Source organism: Poecilia latipinna, unplaced genomic scaffold (assembly GCF_001443285.1).
Source record: "Poecilia latipinna isolate Pla-1442-1.1 unplaced genomic scaffold, P_latipinna-1.0 Scaffold1042, whole genome shotgun sequence".
In the NCBI taxonomy this organism is placed as follows: Eukaryota; Metazoa; Chordata; class Actinopteri; order Cyprinodontiformes; family Poeciliidae; genus Poecilia; species Poecilia latipinna.
This window is the reverse complement of record NW_015113658.1, coordinates 55,604-77,083: the sequence shown is the minus strand read 5'-3', so window position 1 is coordinate 77,083 and position 21,480 is coordinate 55,604. Positions and strand designations below refer to the sequence as shown.

The 21,480-nt window shown below is 35.7% G+C and overlaps 1 protein-coding gene across 2 annotated transcripts in view; it reads left to right on the top strand.

The window, feature by feature from the left end:
• Positions 1–985: 985 nt before the first annotated feature.
• The window catches only part of arhgef12b (Rho guanine nucleotide exchange factor (GEF) 12b), a 43,455-nt gene continuing 22,960 nt past the window's right edge, over positions 986–21,480 (top strand). The window contains exons 1-7 of one of the 2 annotated variants that reach the window (XM_015051369.1): positions 986–1,669; positions 16,604–16,675; positions 18,038–18,136; positions 18,223–18,272; positions 19,157–19,214; positions 19,948–20,198; positions 21,010–21,114. In XM_015051369.1, coding sequence (XP_014906855.1) covers positions 16,639–16,675; positions 18,038–18,136; positions 18,223–18,272; positions 19,157–19,214; positions 19,948–20,198; positions 21,010–21,114 — 600 coding nt within the window. In that variant the 5' untranslated portion in view covers positions 986–1,669; positions 16,604–16,638. Of the gene's footprint in view, positions 1,670–16,375; positions 16,507–16,603; positions 16,676–18,037; positions 18,137–18,222; positions 18,273–19,156; positions 19,215–19,947; positions 20,199–21,009; positions 21,115–21,480 lie in introns of those variants that run through there. The other variant, XM_015051368.1, reaches the window with a different exon arrangement.

The following is a 21,480-nucleotide window of genomic DNA, read 5'->3' as shown; positions in this document are numbered from 1 at the left end:
TACTTAATACCAAAAAACTTCTAAAAACTGCTAAACATAATTTTATTGTTATGATGTTACTTGATGGCTGCACAGTGGTGCAGTTGGTAGAGCTGTTGCTTTGCAGCAAGAAGGTTCTGGGTTTGATTCCCAGCCTGGGGTCTTTCTCCATGGAGTTAGCATGTTCTCCCTGTGCATGATGGGTTCTCTCCAGGTTCTCTGGCTTCTTCACAGTCCAAAAATATGACTGTCAGATTAATTGGTTTCTTTAAATTCTCCCTAGGTGTGAGTGTGTGTGTGCATGGTTGTGTGTACTGTCTGTCTCTTTGTGTTGCCCTGTGACAGACTGGCAACCTGTCCAGGGTGACCCTGCCTCTTGCCCGGAACATTAGCTGGAGATAGGCACCAGCAACCCTCCCGACCCCACTAAGGGATGAGAGTGTGCAGAAAATGGATGGATGTTACCTGATTTGTCATAAAGACATAATAATTTATTATTATATTATTATGTAATTGTTTGATTAATATGTATTAAGCAAACAATTACATAATATCTATAATATTTGTAAGTACTGTTACAATTTTATTATAAGATATTAAAACTTAAACAGTTATGAAAATTGTAAATGTTTAGAAAATATTTAGAAAAAAATGTATGAAAAATATATCAACTAAGCCCAGTAAAGTTAACATTAAATACATTTTATGTTACTGTGTTTAAATGTTAATATTTTTACATTGATGTGTATTCATTAAATATCCCTTATAACAATACATAATAATAAAAAAAATCATCTGTCATATTTACTCTAAAAGTAGTTTTAAGATTAAATATCTGCCGTTTATTATTATTATTACATAATTATTAGTTCTGCTTCTATCACTTTTTTATGCGCAAAGACAATGGGTTTAATCACCATAACCGAAAGTAAGCTCAACAGAGGAGGATAATTATGAATTTAGAAAAATACGAGCAGGCCTTGAATGCGTCGGAAGGAAGGTGGGTTTCTTCACTTTTCAGTGTTTTGGGGAGGGGGCACAAAGCGTTTCCTTTTTTCCATTTGCATCATGCTTTATCGGAGCAACAACCAGAGCAGCTTGAATATTGAGAATAACTTTAAAGTGACCATCCATCTGCTGAAGGAGCCGTCCGGAAACCAGACGCCTGCAGACCAGCGGAAATAAAAGCAGAAAGTTCATTTGGGCTTTTAGAAGCCAAAGTTTGACGTAATTTTCTCCGGGACACCAGGAAAAGACAGGAGGGTCAACATGGAAGTATTTCCTGCGGAAAAATGAAGGATTTTCTCCTTTACAACTCCAAGGTTATCTGAGGACGGGAAACTAATACAGGATCATCGGAGCTCTTAAAGTTTTCCAGATGTCTTTTCTGATGCAAGCAGCGGCAGCTTTCTGAAACACCCCAGAGATCCCTACAGTTCTTCTGGATCTTCAGCAGCAGCATCATCGCTACTTTCACTTCCATGGATTTTAGAGGAAAAAACAACCTTCCTGGCTGAAAGGAGCTGGATTATTCAGACCTTCATGGTGAAGCCGCCTGCTGACTGAGACGTGCTCGGAGCAGATGGAGACAAAATAAAGCAGCTGTTATGAAAATGTTATTTGGGTGAAAGCCTGCGAAAGCTGACAAGGGAAGCCCAATGAGTGGCACACAGCCAGAACTCAGTGACAGGTAGGACAAAAAGCTTCCATCTACATTTAACATACAAAACTTCATATTTTATAAGTTTTTACTTGTTTTTAATCACACTAAAATTGTTTGATCCATTGGATGAAGAAAAACGTTTCTTTTGTGGTATTTCTTGTAATTATGCACAGACTCGACCTAAGGCATAAGCAAACTAAGCTACTCACTAAAGCCAGTCCCTCCAGTTTTTCGTGGAATTTCATGGAAAATCAAGAGGTCTTTGCAGTTTATTTATTTTATTTTATTTTTTTGCTATTGCATAATTCAGGTTATTGAAAATTCTCAGCAAAAATAGTTAAAATCGTTTGGGTTTAAAGCTGCAGTACATAACTTATGAATGTATATATATTTTTTATATATTTGTTGAAAGTGTCACTATGCAATGACAGTATGGTATAAGTCAGACAATCTGAAAAAATCAAGCTTTTTTGCCTTTTCCCAAACTAGAAACAACCAATCAGAGTCAGGAGGAGGGTCTTAGCGCTGTCAAACATCCTCCATGTGGTGTTGCTCATCCCTCTTCCCCTCTCTCTCTCTCTGCTGTGCTGTAACTAACATAGCATGTTGTGAATTCTAAGGCTAGTTGATTTTTTTTTACTTTTTTTTTATTCACACTATAATTACATACTTTTTTTTCTTTTCAGATTTTGGAAGGGGTTTAACAAGAAAAAATATTGCAAATAATTCCAAAGTACCGCCACAAAATCGTTGATCTTGATTCCAAAAAATCCCCAAAATAATTGCAACATCCTGTTAACACAGATTAAATACAGACTAAAATTTCAATATTTATTTACAGATGACAAGAATACAATTTTATTTAACATTTTAAAAGATTTTAAATTGTTTAACATTTACATTTGAGGTTTTTAAGAAACTGATAAGTTTACTGTGGAAAAGTACACATAATAATCTTCACTGTGTAATTGTTGTCTTGCCAGAGTTACAATCTGCAATATTGTCTTTACGTTTGAACTTTAGTTTGTTTTGAAATACATCTCAACTCGTAGTAACCCTGATTGGTTTTAATCTCAACCAGTTAAACTCTACAAACCTCTCCCAGATTCACCAAATCTGGGTTGAATCAAAATATTCAGGTACAATCTTGGGCTAGCCCTGGTCATACATCCTAAATTAATTCATGATAAATTCCCAAAAGCATTAAATCTTTAAATTAAAAGTGTCAGAATCTGTAAAAAATCTACAATAGAACAGTTTCTCCTTTTATATTTGGGAAAAATCTGTTTGTCCTGATAAGGCTGCATGTGTCAAAGTTTCCTTTTTTATTGCTCAGAAAGCCCTCAGTAACTTAACATCTCTCTGCCATAATAAAACACGGAACTTCTAAAGTGCCAATTATGGTTTTCTTTTTAACCAGTTTCAATAAAGATAAGTATAACCTGGTTCAGATACATGAGCACCAACAGATTCAAGATGACTCGACTCGCCCCTCAACTGCATCTCAGTGCATTTTAGTAAATTAATTGGTATTTATTCTAACTGCTAAGAATGCAAAACATTCCTCAAAGATTGTTTGTTAAACATGTTATGGCAATTTTGAGATTAAGCAGAGCTGTGTATGAGCATGGCAGCCCATAAACCCGACCCAGTTGCACCAATTAAGTCAGGAGGAATGGGCCAGAATCCCAGCAACACTAAACGTTTGAGCCGAGTCATTCAATTCTATCAAATATTTAGGAAATTTATTTCACAAACTTAGAAAGAAATAAGTACAAATCTCTAAAAAATATTCCCCTCCATTATTCTGGATGGAAATAATTTTGGTAATTCTAACTGACCCAGAACTGGAAGATTATTGTCTGATTTAGTGAGACAGTGAATAAAATAATTATAAAATAGTAATTATAAAATATGCTAATATCTGATTTTAAATGCATATCAATATATTTAATTACCACAAGAACCCTACTGGAATGAGCAGTGCTTTGGGTTTTATGTTAACACACAAATTAAAATGCACTCAGTTTAACAACATTAGATCTGGGCTGAAAAGAGCGAACAGGAGAGGAACTTTTGATTGTTATTCTTTTTCTTAGATGTTCATAACATTCACTGAAGATCTAAATATCATTTGAGGGATCAATAACCCCTATCACGTCATCAGCCTTTTGTATAACTAAACAATTTAGTCTTGTTGTGTGAATTATAAGAGTGAGGATAAGTTTGTCCACTTTTCTCCATTTTAAGTCGGGATCAGATAGAACTGATAACCACAGAGAGCCACAGAAAGTCATTTCTGCCTGTTGCCATCAGGCTTTCCAATGCCCACGTCTGTGCTATTTGATTAAAAAATTTTCTGCGCTCATTTATAGGTTATGTATTGATTAATATATTGCATGTGACTGCTTGTTATTTATTTGTTTATTTGTTTACATATGTCTAGTCATTTTGAAATTATCACTCTTAGGTATATATATATATATATATATATATATATATATATATATATATATATATATATATATATATATATATATATATATAATACTTTACACACTTTGTATTTATTACCTAAGATGGAGTAGCGCTCAACAAATAAGCAATTTCCCCTTGGGGAACAGTAAAGTATATTCTATTCTATTCTATTCTATTCTATTCTATTCTATTCTATTCTATTCGAAATATCACTCTGTGAGTTGCTATAACTCCTTAAAATGATATGTCCTCAATTTTTAAAGATTGTCCTAAATTAAGAAGATTAAAATGTACGGTGTATACATTTTGCGTTTAAGACAAAAATACCTTTGCATGTAAATGTCTTACCAAAACTCCTGAAGTAGCAGGTTTTTAGCTTCACCTGGTTCAAATTCTTTAAAGGACAGCTATACTGCATTTTAGGCAATAAGATTTTTTTTCTTATTTAAGAAAGGCATTAAATTGTTTATTTGTATTTTTTAAAATGTACTTCTAATATCATATAAAGTGGCTTAAGATGTAGAAGGTGCCAGTATTTTTGATCCAATTTTATCCAAAGAATAATTGTTAAAATAATTGATTACTAAAATGATTGTTAGTTGCAGCCCTATTGTGTTCCACATTTCAGGATTTCTTTTTTCTATTTTGCTACTAGCTTGCTGTTTATTTATAATACATTTTTTAAAAAGCCATTTTAAAAAATCCATCCTATGAGAGAATCCTCGACCTATCGAGGATTCCCCTATCGAGGGAAAAGCTGTCCATAGTTTATCATCTTTAAGTCTTATGAGAACAAATCAACCTCCACTCCAGCACCACTACCATTAAAACTTGAACTGTTGAACATACAAATATTCATTGGTGCACCCATATTTACATGGATTCAACGTTTGTCTGCTGAGAGCAAAAAAAGACTCCTTGTATGTGCACAAAGATGATTCAAATGACTAACTTAAGAACTTTGCAAAGCTAACCTACTTAAAGAAACAGGTGTGTGTTTGTTTTTCCACATTTCTAAAAATGTTTTCAAAGTTTGTGAAAATACTGCGTAGGTTTTACACAATATGAAATATTAGAGCCCAGTTGGCTGTGGATTTTCATCAAATGTTTCCTAACAGAAGCAGCATGACACACAGACAGAGCTGAACACTTCTAAATTAAATGAGTTAAGTGGATCATCTGTCAAATCTGCTGTATCAAACTCAAATGTTGTCTGCTGGAAAGTTACAAATTTACCATAGCAACATTGACTTATGAACCCATGAGTCAAATTCTGTCCTAGAAGAACAACAAGACCCCAAAAATTGGAGTTTCAATTTTTATTGTGGTGGCCCTGGAAAGTCAAAGAAAGTCACTTGATTTCTTATATTCAGCCGGGAGGAAGAAGCTCGGCGGTCGTCCGCTCAGCTGCTCTTCACAACAATAGGTCTCTTCTGATTTTCGTCACAAATTTCCACATAAAGATTGTGGATGGTTTGGTCCCGATCTGACTCTGGAGCAGAACCAGCGCAGAATTGTTCTCTTCCTGGGTTTAGCTGGAAAGATTTATTTGGCTGTCAAGGTTTGGTACCAGATCCTTTTTTTTAGTCCAAGGAAAATCCAACAAATTTTTATTAAAGATAAAAAAAAAATAATAAAATCAATATATGCATCACAAGTTAGTTTATTTTATTATATTTGTGCATTTCTATATGTCTAAGAAATGGCATGATTCAATCATAAATTACCTCTGTTAGGATATGGCAAATGTCTATGTGTCCCTTCTAATGTAGAATTAAATTATTGCTTTTTAAAAGCCAGTGGAACGTTTAAGGATCGCAGCTCTAAGAAAAACAGTTAGAGGTTTCATTTTCAGCTTCTCCACCCTCTTTTATTATATTTTTGCCTGGTAGACATTATGTGCTCATAAAAAAAGAGTGAAAATGTGCTCAAGACACATTCATTCAACATGGTGGAAGAATGAAATCTCTATTTAACTTTAATTTATATCTGTGGGTGTACAGACAGTACTGATCCAGACAACTTTACCAGGAGTTGGAGCAGGAAGGTGAGGCTGATTGTTGTGGTCTCTTCATTCTTTCCAGGTTGTCGGCCTTAAGCTGAATGGAGAAAACAATTCAACCTAACAAAAGCGATTAAGCACCCAGTAATAAACTGATTTTCCCTGGCAGGTTTGTGCTGCTCATAAAAGTATTCACGTTTTTATGCTTGGTCATATTACAAATGCAAACTCTCACTTATCTTATTGAGATTTTATGTTATACATGTACAGCTAAAAAACAAATTATGTTGTGAAAATATTCAACATTTTGTTACATATTTCTGAATGTGAAACTTGTTTATTACATAGGTTCTTTACACATAGAGCAAAAATATTTCAAGCCTTTACTTCATGTAATATTGATAGCTTACAAATATTGAAAATCCCCAGACAGTTCAAATATCGTGAAAAAATTGGAGCATTTTCATAGAAAGTTGAGTGGAAGGACAAAGTGTGGTAGGAAAAGTGGCATGAGCAGCCTTCAGAGGATTGTCAAGCAAAATCCATCCAAGAAGTTTTGGGACGTTTCACAAGGAGTGGAGACTACTGCTATGAGCCGACTTTCTGGCTTTAATAAAGGGCTATTCTGTGGTTTTAGCGTGTGACTGCATTTGAACATCCAGTTCAAAACCCGAAGCACGTGTAGTGAAGAACGTTGGTTCCTTAAAGTAAAATTTAATTACAGCCTGTATTCTATTTTATAAAACACAAAGTGAGAATGTTGACCAGTTTTCTGGCATTACAAACAATTTAGAATTTGACAAGTATCAGAACATAAATATGTGGACTAATCAAAACAGAACTCAATGATTAATCACTGCTGGTTTACTACTGCACAGTCTACTACATAGTTTGTGATCTGTATAAGTTTTACTCTTTGGATGTAAACAATAACAAAACCCAAAAACAAAACAATTATAATTCTTAATTTTGAAATTTTTTTTAAATGTCATCGAATTTTTGGTGAACTCAATGGCGTGTCTCATCTCATATCTCGACTTAAAGTGTCTGAATCAGTTTAGGAGTGTAACTTTTCTGATGGTTCATTGTTTTTTTTTCCCACGGAAAAAATGCCATGCCGACCAGAACCTGTCACAACGAACCACATGAGAAGGTTCGGTCTGTTTAATGGTCAGATGTGTCCGTGTCTGGAGAACAAAATGTAAACTCAGGAAGCAGATGCTGTGTCCTGACCCAGTTTTGTTTTTTTATTTCATGTTTATCAGCGAAGTAAACCGAATGATTTTGAGAAGACATCTTGAAAGCTGCATCAGGCTTTACTCTGTAAGAAAAAGATACAGCGCCGTTGTTTTAGTTGTTTGTTTATTCTTCCACATCTGACAATCAAATAGTTATCTGGACATCAGAAGGCATCTTGCAGCAAATACCTGATAGCTGTTTTAGATTAAGGTCATATCACGTTCACACCATAAACAAACTGCTCTAGAGTTTATTAGGAACCATACAAAGACCACCTCTATGAAATGGTCTTGCTATGGTTCTGTTGCACTGCACCCTAGTGTGGTAGCTGTGATCCCACACCAAGTGGAGAAATGTACCGAAGCTCAATTTTAAACAGACTAAATGCCTCAGGTGTGAAAATGCCCTGAGGTGCATTCACATCAGTTCTGTTTGGTCAACTTTAATTGAACTTTAGTTCATTTACCTAGAAAGTCTAGTTTGTTGGGGGAGGTGTGAATGCATAATGAAACCAAAAAAGCAAATTCTGGTCTGCCTACAAACCGAACAGTTCAGTTCGGTTGAAGTGAACTGTGGTGCAGTTTGAATGCACATGTGGACACCAAGCGAACCAGAGACCACTCCAAAAGCAGGAATCAAAGTCGTGCGCAGGGCATTCTGGGTAAATATAACCAAAACACCCACGTGTCTACCACTAGCGAGAGAAATGTTTTATGTTTTTTATTTTAACCAAAATACATAAGAGAAATCTAAGAACTAATAAAATTTGACACCACTTCATTTTTGTTTATATTTTGTGATGAAGGAAGATTCTTTCGGTGTCTTCTTCAGAGGCTTTTGTGTGGTTCCCTTTAGTGGTTCTTGTTGCATGATCGCCACCACAGGAGAGTGGGGGAACATGTTTTTCAAAGGGTTTGGTTTGTTTGACACAGTGCAGCATGAAAGTGAACCGCACCAGCTGGAAATGTAACCAATGTTATAACTTCCCCAACTGAACCAAGACGACTGGAGTTTTAATAACAGCAGCAGAGAAACCTCACACACACTGACCTGGACACGTTGGCGTTTGATGGGGTCCTGTTTTAGGTTTGCTTGAGTTTGGGATGTTGTTGAGCATGTTGGCCTAACAGATGTCACAGGGGTTCAGTGTTGGAACCAGTGACTGTGTCAGGGCAGCTGGACACATTGTGAAGGTTACCGACAAACAAAGGGAACAATAAAGAATTGTGTGGCAACCATTCCAGAACTCTGTGACGTCTGGAAACAGATATCGGACTCTTTACAACATGGTGGAAAATGATTGTTGGTAGCCTCGTGTATCCACAACTTCCAACGTCAGACCACTCTGATGTGAAACTGTTTTGTCTTTGTTGCCTTTAAGGAAGCATTATTGGATTTTAGATAAATAACAGAAGTCTGTATCTGTTGACTTGTTTGGACTTTTGTCTTCAAAGGATCAGCTTTTCTTCTCTGCATTTAGAAAGTCATTTTTGTGTTTCTGAATCTATAAAAATACCTGCATGATTTTTTCATTTTGCCAAAGTACGTTTAAAGTATTGCACAAGCTCATGTTGCAGAGATTTGCTGCTGTTACTTAGTTACATTTACAGCTGAACTCCAGGGGTGATTAGGTCACAGTTTGGAACTTGTTCAAGAGCCTCTACATGAGGAGAATTGAGTCTGAGTTGGCCTTTTGAGATATTTGTTGCGCCACTTGTACGCGTCGTATTTGGAAGAATTGTACATTTTTTTTTGTAATGTATTTTCAGGGAAACTCAACAAGATGGGTTGATTATTTTCACATGAAACAAGCTGCCATGTCTCTGCATGTCTTTTGTTTTTGTTCTACCTATCTTTGATGTTCTATCTTCTGTATTTTCCTTTCCATATACTTCAGATAGTCAAGATAGTCTTGACACGACTTGCTCTCTAGACATTTTTTACTCTTAAAATGCTCTTCCAGAATTTATTTCTTCCTCAGCGTGTGATTTTTAAATCTTAATGCATATCTGGCTGCATGTTTAGCGTGATTTTCCTGCTGAATTTTGAACTTTCACCCCAGTCAGGTCTTCACATTTTGCCCGTTTTAGTATTTCTATTTGGGTCACACTGCTTCTAAAAACAGCCCAAAAACTAAAAAAAAAAAAAAAAAAAACCCAGTTGGGTTCTGGCTATAAGTTGATGTTTGAATTTCAAAAACCTCTGGAATGCAACATCACAAATCAGCAGCTGCCTAGGAACCCCAGTGAAGCTCAGACCGTTCCCTAGCAACCCAAGCTGCGCTCCAGCATGTTTGGTCAGCTGTTTTACCTCTGTATGTGCTATACAATGACTGCCTGAAAAGACAAGTGTTTTTTTTTGTGATTTACCATTTAAAAACCACTTGCTGCATTCTTGTTGGATGTGTAGGGGGCTCCACATCTGCTTTTCAACGCAAAAGTGGAGTGCGCAAACAGATAATTTTGAAAATTATTTGTTTGCAGACATCTGATGATGAATATGTCTGAAGTTACTGATGTTACATTTAATCTGATTACAGATCCTTTTTATGTGTGACTTAAATGACAAATCTGAAGCAATTACCAAATATAAATTCCCTTAGTCATGCACTTCACTAATTTGACATTTAATGTGGTAGAAATAAATCCGTTGTTTAAAGAAGTCTTGTTTTTAGTGTGACTCATTCAGTGTAGAAGATCCAGGAAACATGTGAGAGAAGGCATTTTGGTCAAATGTAAACTTTTTGTTGTTTTCTTTGGTCTGGTTTTGGGAGTTGAGGCTACCTGGGTGCTGAGTGCTTCATTGTAACATCATTGTAACATCTTCGCAATTCTAGATTATAAAGTAGCACGCACACACTCAAATAGTCATACAAATAGTCTAAAATTTGAGACTCATGCATTATTAATGTAACAACTTTGATGCCTCATGCAAACCTGATTTATTAAAGTCAATCAAGCAATTAGGATATCGTTTCCAGATATCCTTTAGGTAAAGCAGCCAATGAACATGTAGACTACACATAAGAGTAAAGCTATGCCAATCAGAGCCAAGTGAAAAGAATGATGCTCCTGGATTGGCTGCTTTGCAAACGTCAGCCAATAGTGGGCCAAGTAGTATTGCGCTTAAGTATTACAGATTCAGAAGTTGCATTTTCTTTCAGATATTTTAGATTTGCTGTTCAGAAAAAGGTGAATATTTTGTAAATAGAAAGTGGGTCCACTGTTCTCCTCTAGTCAGTGAATGTTTGAGTCCTTTAATGTCTGAGTCAACACCTTGTGTCTCTGAGCTGAACCTGCTGGGACACCACTCTTCCTGGGATACTCTGGGAAGCTGTAATGAAATTACTGCATGAAGTGAAATAAATAAAACGCATCAATCCTCCCTGATGTGTTATGTGTTCCTGCAGCAAGACGTCAGTGAGGAGGGAGAGAGACGGAGTCAGATTGAATCTATAATCCTATTTTTCATTCAAAGGCAGTCAGACATGCTCAGAGGATCTTTGTTTTTTAAAGCACCCCCCTCCTCATGACAGGAAGTGGTGACATCACAGCTGAAAAATGTCCATAAGGGTCATCAGATCTGCTCCCTTCCTGAATAACTCAGAGTGAACACAGTGCAACTTCTGTTTTCTTTTTCTTTTTACCTTTGAAATGATCAAACAACAACTCTTCATGCATTGAGCATGATCATCTAGGATTTACAGCTTCTCTATGAGGTTATAGCTGAGTTCACAAGCTTATATTGAATTTAGATGCTCATAGTGGTAGCCGCATCATGTCAGATGGTAGAGTTAACATGTCAACATTCATTTTGGGAAGCTCTAATAATCAACCTCATTGTTAATTTATAACCAGCTGTTAATAATTTGGACCGTCACGGTCTTTAGGGAAAGCCCTGAGTTTGACTCAAGAATGGAAATAAAGTGAAACAACTTTATCCACTTTGAATATTTATCATCAGAAAATGGAACAAGTACAGTGCAGTGGCAAATGCACCAATGTGTTGGTTTCAGCCAATGTTCCCAAAATGGTGACACAGTTATTTGTAAGTGTTGGAGACAGCTTCAGCTGATTCTGCTGTAACAACTTTGCACCAACAGAGATACTCTTCCTTTTATTCTTCAAAATAAGATTCTCAAATAAGATTTCTTGCTTGAAGCACTCTCCTTCACATCCAGCACTCATGTCATAATAGCAGTGTCGGCCACATTACTGTTGCCTTGCTATACAAGTTCCATAGAAAATGAATGGAGAGGAACATTTCTCAGTGAGCAAAATTACTTTCTTTAAACTTTTCTGAATATAAAAACCTGGAAAACTGAGAATCTTTACACACGTTTGGTTTGAGATAAAACATTTTCTGAAAATATGGATACAGTCTGAGTTTTCGACATGGGTGTTATGGGCAGTTGCCCAGCTTGGCATCAGACAAAGGTGGAGCACCCAAAAACCAGAAAACAAAATATAGCTTACCTGTCAGTTGTCCCCTGAACAAATTTGCTACTACTTGTATGCATTTGTAGAGGTGTAATTTTCTCTTAGTTGCTGTTGAGTACTGAGAGACAACATTTCTGCTGTAATTAAACCCAGATAATGCTCAATTTTAAGTGGTTGGAGGGCAGCAAAAAGAGGCGGCATTGCTGCATGAACCACAACTGCGTACATATTCATATTTCAAGCTTATAGAGTTTGATTTGATTAAACTGATTACATTTTTTAATCTATTGACTGTAAAGTCTTAAACTCTAAATATGTGTTAAAAACAACATAAAAAATAAATTAAAGAAACACATGGTCCTTCGCATCCAAATCACATTTTCATATGAAAAATTCACTTGTGGAAAATATGGGAAGGTTAGATGGCACCGTATTGTGATGCATTAGAACGACTAAAACTGCACAAGAAGTCCAAACAAAGGAAATGAGCACATTTGACTACAGTGACATGATTCCATTAACTTATATGTTTTTAAATAACTTTTGGTGAGATGACTGTTGCTTTTTGTGACACAATGCAGCTGAGTATTTATTCTATGGCATTTAAAAACCTGCATGACTGCTTCTGCTGCGTATTATGTCGCTAGTATAACTGAAACCTGAGTGGACAATCCATAATTAGACAACAATCAAACCAGGCAGCTGCAGTTTGCAACAAAAACACAATAAAACAACAGTTCCTACTTAATTTAGAAGCCTTTGTTGTTAAATGTCATGACTGAAATTACAATCTGTGAAGATTGAAGGTCACTGGAAGGAGAAAAATAAACGAGAGAAAGCTGGCAAACAGAAAAACCAACCAGTGTTGAACGTGAAGAAATTGCTTCAGAATAAACAGAAATAATCCAAGTAAGTTTGTCATATTACGACTTGAGATGGGGCTCAATTAAAATGTTTAATCAAGTTAATTGCATGGTCTGTAAACAATGAATTACATTTCTATTGAAAACCATGTATATATTTTTATTTAACCTTTATTTTACTAGCATAAAAAGCCAATTGAGATTAAAAACCTTTTTTTTGTAAGTGGATCCTTGATAAAATAGGCAAAATGTTCAATTAAAAAACCCGTTTTGCAGCTAAATTATTGAATAAATAAACATATGAGCTCAACAACAAATATATTTATTGTTTTTAAGCTGTTATTCAGGCTTTTCAACCATCAAATGATGCAAAGTGCCTTCAGTCACATTCCATTTAAATTATTAAATTAAAAATATCCGTTCCAATGAAACTCATTTGACAGATTAAAAGAACCTTTTGGAAACTGACAAACTTTAAGCAGGTTTGAAACATACATTATTGAGGCTTTATTTCTGTATTAATGTTTTTTTTTTATTGGTCAGATGTAATATTTTAATTAAAATGTTATGTTTTTTTAAGTATGTGGTCTGTAGGAAAACATCCCCATAGCATGACGTTACCACCACTGTGTTTCATGGTGAGAACTGCGTTCAGGATGAAATCAAAAATCACATCAAGGCAGATTACTGCTACATGGTAGTTAGCCGGCTGCTGAAGGCAACTAGTTGCAACAGATTTCATTTAGGGTCTTCAGAGTTTGTGAAAAATAAACATCCTTATCATTATTAGCTCTTTTGTGTTGATCTTTTGCATTAATCCCCATATGCTGCAGCTTGTGGTTGTAAAGAAACAAAAATGATTAAAGGTATAGGGGGTATGAATACTTTTGCCTTGTACTTCTGCCTGAAGAAAAAAATGTTAATTATTTTTAACTTTAAAGCGGTCAATTATGATTTTATCAAACCAGTTTGAAGCTTCCTGGTTGTAACTTTCCAACATTAAATGGCAACCAATACATTTCATAAAATCACGGTGATATTATGTGATTAACTCAGTTGGAACAAATCTGGACATTTTGATGGTTATTACGTTTGAGAAAAATGTCCTAAAGATTCAAGGATAAATCCTTCATTCAGTCTGGAACTTGGATAATTACGAACTTGAAGTTATATTCCTGGTGCCAGTCTGCAGCTGTATCTGCTGGTCTTGATTCTCTTTGCTTGTTTTCTGCCTTGGATGCCAAAAATACCAAACCATTCCTCTGGGATGATAACAGGGAAGGACGGCTCGAGAGCTGGAAGTCCAACAAGCTAAATCTAAGAACATTCATTAAGTAAACGGGGCAGAATTCACATGAATGTTAATTTTTACAGTAAACTTAAGTTAAATTTAAATGAAGTTTTTTTTATTTTTTATTCTGTTTGTCTGCAAGTTTGCGTTTTTGTTTGTTTTTGTATTTCTTAGGGAGTAGTTGAACATTTCTGAGTTTATTTGTTCTTCTACATGCAAGGGTAAGACATTAGGGCCCTGTGTTTCATTAATATCCTTTGACATTATTCCCAACAGATGAACAACCACATTACACGTCTGGTATTTATGCCTAATGTCTGTACGCTGTGAGCGCTTGAAATTAAAGTCGAAATTCTTGTTTAGGTACACAGTTTTGGCCTATAAAGCTGATTCTGAAAAAGTCCATAGTTTCCGACCAAATAACAACAAAAAAAGACCTAAAAAACATGACTGGTTGTTTTGGATGTTTAGTGCAATTATTCAAAAAAATAAAAAATATCTGAAAAACTGCTAAAACCGGCATTTGTTATTAGATCACTAATATAGTGCAGTGATCTGATATTAATATCTGTATCGGTCCTGATATTGAAAAACTTCTAGATTGGGTATCGGTGGCTATGTGTTGATCCAGGAGGGCAGATCTATCCTGTCTTTGTGCTCTTAGTGACATCATGCTTCATTATTTATTTTACATTATATTTAGAATTTCCAATTACACTTTTTGAACCACTTGCTAAAAGGTTTGTTGCAGTTTATTTTTGCAATTTTGACCAAGCTAGTCGAGCTATTGTCTTTGTCAGTGTCAGTTTCTTATTTATTTTGCAGTGGCTGAACAAGTTATGTTGTTCTGACATGTTTGATCAAGCTTGTAAAGCTGTTGATCTATTTAACTGTGGTGTACTGGTGCAGAGTTATACATTTGTAATTCAGTACATTTACGTCCGTGTTTAAAAACAGAAATGTTTTAAATCAATTCAGTACTGTTTATCTGTATTGGATTGGTATCCGGTAAACCTCAGATATCGGTATCGGAAGTGATAAAAAGTGGAATGCCCCCTAAAATTGGTTCTTTGTTATGTTTTTACCAAAGTTATCAAAAACCTCTTACGGCTCCGGACCTGCAGGTTGCGGACCCTGTAATAGATGAATGGATGAATCTGGAAGCTTCCTTCGTGTCTTGGACGCTGCTCCACTATAGCCGCCACTGAGCAGGATGCCGTCTGTCCTTTTATCTGCATCTCTTATCAGCTTCTGATCTTCTCCAGCCATAGCAAGGAGCCTCTCTTGAGTTTTAAGGTCACCACCTTTTTATTCTCCGAACCAACATGAGCTTGGTTCGGCCTATGATTGCAAGGCTAAAATCCAGACTAAACATTTGCTTAATGTTTAGTCTAAACACAAAGGAAAATCGTTCTAATTCCCTGAATCTGTTGTTTCAACATTTTGTTCATTCCCTCCACTTTCCTGCATTCAGACAGGATCCTTCACTCTGCAAGCTTTGTTAAAATTTCCACAGCATAGCCCTTGGCCTTCCCTCACAAACACCTCCTTCCCCTCCGTTTTATTTCGCAGCCTTCTCCCATGTTCAGGAAGCTGAAGCCGTGCCAAAAACCCTGGTCGCTGTTTCCGGGAATCTGTCCCACAAAGTCTCCGTATAGTAAGCAGGCTCTGACGTGGGAGCCATTGTTTAAAGTCCAGGGCCCCCATTGTCCAGGGAGGAGCTGCTGGACAAACAAAATCCCCCCCCTCCTTTTGGAACGAGACACAGCAGCAGCAAAGGGGAATGAGGAGAGAAGGAGCCTCTGCTAATAATAAATGAACCTCCACCTTTAAATTCTCACAAAGGTTAAGTCAGTTAAACAACAAATTAGACAAGCATGGAGATGGTTTTGGTCCTTGTTAGTGTAATTAAGGTTTTATCAAGTAATTCAAACAGGAAATCATAGTATGCTATTTTGTAGGACTGAAATGATTAATCTGTGTAATTGTGACAAACCAATTGTTAAAATAATTGTCAATTAATGTAATAATCTATGAATTGTTAAATGAGTATACAGACTCTAAAGCAGACCATTTGTTGAAAGAACAAAACACAGAGTACTAATTAAGCTAAAGCTGTTTTAGAAAATATATTCATGACACAGAAAAATCTTTGTAAATCTGTTCTGCTAAGAATTATTCAAAACTTTAAAAATGTGTAAATATTGTGTTGTTTTCTGCAGTACCTATACAGATGATAAAACTAGTGTTTTATGGGAACTTCATTTCAAGATATAGCATGCATTTAAATTGTTACTGTAATACTGTTTAATGTGTCCCTAATTACATCATTTAAAAGATAGAAAGGTTGAACTCACTTTCAATGTAGGGTGGATGAAGTGCAATAAGGTTCTAATTTCTTGGAAACACTTGGAAACAGATTTTTAACAGCATAATCAAATCAACAAACCAAACCCAGTGCAGTGCAGTGTAAAAGTGAACCACAACAGCTGAAAATGTAATGAATGTTGTGATTCTGGTCCCCAATCAAACCGAGTCCACTGGACTATCAGGTGTGAAAACAGCCTTAATATGGGAAAAAAATTAGAACATCGTTTCTGTCATTGATTTTTTTTTCTCTCTCTCTCATCTGTCTTCTTTTCTTCACAGGACCCAGAGCATTCTCACAGACAAAAACACAAAGAATGGGAAATCCTCTTAAACACGAGTTTGACCCAACAGGTGAGACACAAATATATCTCTGTACTCTACCTTAACGGCTCACTTTAAAGAATTGGCTCTTTGCACTCTTCCCACCGTCTCTTTAGTTTGAATAATGAAATGAATAATCTGTCAGTATTTGACTGTGAGGCTGTTGTGCAGATGTGCAGAGACGCTGTAAGTGTTGGCCCCATTGTTAGGGTGGTTGCCTGGGTTACGGGGTTGACATTAATCCTTCCTGCCCTTTTGTTCACCCTGAAGTCTTGAGGCTTCTCATGGAGTCCAGAAGACAGCCAATTATCCACTCAGCTCTCACAGGAGTCTGTATAACTGAAATCCTTCAGTTGCTCTAGTTTGTCTAAATAATATTTTCTTAATCATTATATTGTAGATTTAAGGAAGTTTAGACATTTGCTTTTTATCAGCAGACTTGTAAATGTTTAGAGCAGGGGTGTCCAAACGTTCTGTCACATGGGCCAAAATGGTCAGCTCAGAAGTTCTCACAGATGAAAAAAAATATTATTTTTGAAAACTAAATGGGAAAGAGATCATAGGTCCCAAAATTCAAATGGTTTTTGCATCTTTCTGGATCAACTGAAGGTCTTCTAGGCAGATCTGTGAAGCCACTGTTGCAGTAATCATCCATCCATCCATCCATCCATCCATCCATCCATCCATCCATCCATCCATCCATCCATCCATCCATCCATCCATCCATCCATTTTCTTTACACCCTTGTCCCTTAGTGGGGTCGGGAGTGGTGCTGGTGCCTATCTCCAGCTAACGTTCCGGGCGAGATTGCAGTAATCAATTTGACTAAAGATAAATACTTGGATAAGTTTCTCTAGTCCTAACAAGAAGTTGGCCTTTTATGCAGGTAATAAAAGGCGACTTTGCAATCTTTTTTTATATTGTCTTTGACGGTTCAGGTTTGAATGTAAAATAACAAGTTTCTTTTCTTTTTAGAGAAATTAGAATAGGATATTTAGCTTATCCACATAGGCAGCTGAAAGTTTAAGTCTACCTTGAAGGTGTTGATTTTTGAGCAAACTTCTTTCTTCAGTGCATGTCAGTGTAAAACTCACCTGCTAATGATGTTTTAACATCTTCCAGTTTATGATCGGATTGATCCTCGGTGGCTCTTGTTGCTGCTCTTTCTGAAGCTCTGTTTGTTTCAGGCTGTTGATTTGTCATTTCCTGCAGAGTTTTTTTTCTTCTTTTTTTTCTTTTTTTCCAATCGGTAACACCATCAGACCACAGGGACAAAAAACCAGGGATCTCAGTTACATCCAGGATGGATTTTTTTTAATTTATAATTTAATTTTAGAGGCTTTTGTAGCATTTGTTCCAATTTTTTTTATTCATTTGTCGTAAAAATGGCAGGTCTGGTCCAGCGCTGTGTGATTATCCAAAGAGATAAAAATGGCTTTGGTCTGACAGTTAGTGGAGACAACCCTGTATTTGTGCAGCTGGTGAAGGAAGGTAAGGCTGGAAGAGATGTAGACAAACATTATTACAGCACATTTATAAAAGCAGCGTCTCTCACTTTGCTTGTTTTTCTGATGCAGACGGAGCTGCAATGAGAGCCGGTGTCCAAACAGGAGACCGGATCATTAAGGTGGGCGTCATGCGTCACTTTAAGCCATTTTCCTTCTCAAAGTTCTAAAAAGGGCTTTTCCTCCCCAGCCATCATGGATAGATGATTTTAGAAAACCCAAGTAAACTATTTACATTGTATGTGTCAAAATAGGCTTCAATCAAATTAGGCATTTCAGATAGTCATTAATGTTGTTTTGTTTAATTTCTATTTAATTTGTTTGCAGCTTATCTAAAATACTGAAATACAGTTAGAAACCAAATAAATTAGCACTAGCTTGTATTAATGTTGTTAGCCTAACAAAGGACTGTTTTCACTTTTCCACCATTTTGTGCTTTTACCTTTTAATGAATTCACCAATTTTAAGTAAACTCTGTTTATATGTTAGTGTCCAAACATAATACAATCATTACTTTTAGTTTCATGGATTTTATTTATTTATTTTTTTCTTGATATTTTAGCCCAGTAACAACTTGTTTAAAATGCTGAAAGTAAGTTAGAAATGAGCATTTTTTTCTTTCTTTCTTTAAATTAAACTTTTTATGAACCTACCTGAGCTCTGTTCTTCAAAACACTTTTTTGTTAAAATCTAAATGTTGCCTCATTTGATTCAATTGTTTTTGCTAATCAAAGTCAGAGACTTTGATTAACTTTGAGGCAGGTTATTTTATTCAACAGGTTGCATAAATAATTGATTTCCACCTCAAATGATGTCACTTTGGACAAGAATGGAGGAACAAAACAGCCTCATTGTCTAGGCTTTTTTATTCCATTGATATGCTTAATGCTAAAATCTATAGCGTGTCTTTATTTGATTTATGTGTAATTGCATCAATAATGCATCTGCATGCACATCAGAGTCAGCACTTTTAGAAATTAATTCTTAGTTTTTCCTTTTTCAACAGGTTAACGGGACTTTAGTTACTCGTTCAAACCACAAAGAGGTTGTGAAGTTAATAAAATGTAAGTATGCATCTCCTATTAGTGAATGTTTTTGCAAGTAAATTATAAACTTGCTAGAAATGTGGTCAAAGAAACATTTATGATGTGATAACTGGCTTGTGTTATGTTATGTAAACTTGATTCTATTGTTTATTATTTATCCTGTTATTTCCCTTCTATGATGACCCTTCAAGAAAAATACAGAAGAGGATTAGGGCCACTGAAAAAATAAAGAATTCTGACTTTTAACTGGTTTATGCACTATTTGAGTCTTAATACTCAAGTCTACCAAATCAATTTGAGACAGGCTTTCACCAACAAAATAATTGACATATTCCTGAGAATATTTAGTTATTTATTTAGATTTTGACATATACTGACACAGAATTGGAATTCTGAGATTAAAGTCAGAATTCCAGAACAAAAACCCCAACTCAAAGTTAGAATTTTTATTTTTTTTATTTTTTTTGGTGGCCCTAATCCACTTCCATAGAAAAACTATTCTTAGAAATAAGTCAATCAAACAAACAGATCCAGTTATTTCTTAGTATGATGCTAAATATTCAGTTACGTCTGAGAAGTTCAAATATATTTAAGCATGTAGAAAACCTTCAGCACCTTGCAGCTATATAAACCACTTTATGTGATACGATATAGACACTGTTCATTTTAAATGTGCAGCAAGTTACATATACTTCTTTTAGCCATTTAACTGTTAAAGGTTTAATCAGATGTTTTCCTCACTGTCTCTCAGCGGGTTCCTATGTAGCGCTGACGGTGCTAGGGAGGCCTCCAGGCCTTTCCCAAATGCCCCTGGAGGAGACGCAGGAGCAGGAAGAACATGAAGAAGTCAGCATGCCTCTTCCTCTTTCAACCCCCAACTCACCTGCACTGTCCGGCGCAGAGCGGAGCAGCTTTTTGAGTGGGAGCCCCCAGAACCACAATAACTGCACTCTGTCTGATGGTGTAAAACCACAGATCAGAGTACCCAGAGACAGTACTCAGGTTGATATGGACTTAGTTTTATCTCAATATTTGGTTGCACTATTGTGACAATGATAAACGTGACAATAAGAGCTATTTATTAGATCTGTTTTAGGTAACTGTATGACTGTAGCTGCATTTCTGTTCACCGTATAACTGTGCAAATTGGAATTATGAAAATTAATTTGCTTGATGGAAATATGGCAATTTAAAAAAAAAACAACAAAAAAAAACACATTTTTCGATAAAAAGTTTTTGCACTAGGATGAGGTTTGGCTGCATCAAAATTAGTGTATGTCATAAAACCTCAAGGAAAACACTTTTTTCACATCACACAAGTCATGTGATCAACAACTAGATGTTACTGCTGGCAGAAAAGACAAAGAAAACGACAGAAAGTCGCTGGAGGATGATGGCATGGCATGTTTTTAAATGACTTATTGCTTGAACAAACCTAGTCATGTGTGATTTTATTTGTGCTAAAATACATATTTTCCAAAAAGTTATTCAAGTAAATACAACTGAGTAAATGTACCAGAGTTACTATCCAACTGTGCTACAAACCTACTGCACTGTTATTACTCAGTGAAGTTGCTGTCACCCAACTAAACTACAGTTACAACTGAATAATATAGTTGACCTATCATGAACGAAATGAAACAGAACTAGAACAACTTATAAAGTTGTAAAGACTGAAAAAAAGCAACTGTCTGTATCTAAATTAAATAAAATAAATTCTGGAGAGAGAGAGTGAATTTCAGGCAACAAATGACAACACATATTTGACATTAGTGGAGGTTGTTGCTTCACCTGAGACTTGTTGATGTTTCAGGAAGGGACATCAGGGTCCAGGATTCGTGATGAAGACGAGCGAGATGATGGGACTCTCCTGAAGGAACAGACCGGTGAAGAAGTGCCGCCGACCAACAGCAATGCTGTAAGTACAGCTTTTAACTGGAAATAAGTCAGTAACATATTCTAGTGTGTAAATATAAGCCTGTCCCAATAAGCAATTAATCAATTAATGGCATGATAAATAAAAATGAGCTTAATAATTTTCATTCTGAGTAGTAATTTTTGAAGGAGAATTTTGTTTTTATGGTTTTGTTTGTGTGTGGTTTTTATTTCAGTTTTATTTATTGTTTGATATTTAAAATGTCTTTCATCAAGTAATTTCTTGATTAAATAAAATGTAAAAAAAATGCTTTTTGTATATATTAACATTCTCTTTCTTGCTCTGCACTGAAGTATTTTATGGACAAAGTTCAGAGGCACATTGGTGATTCAATCTCTGCTACAGATT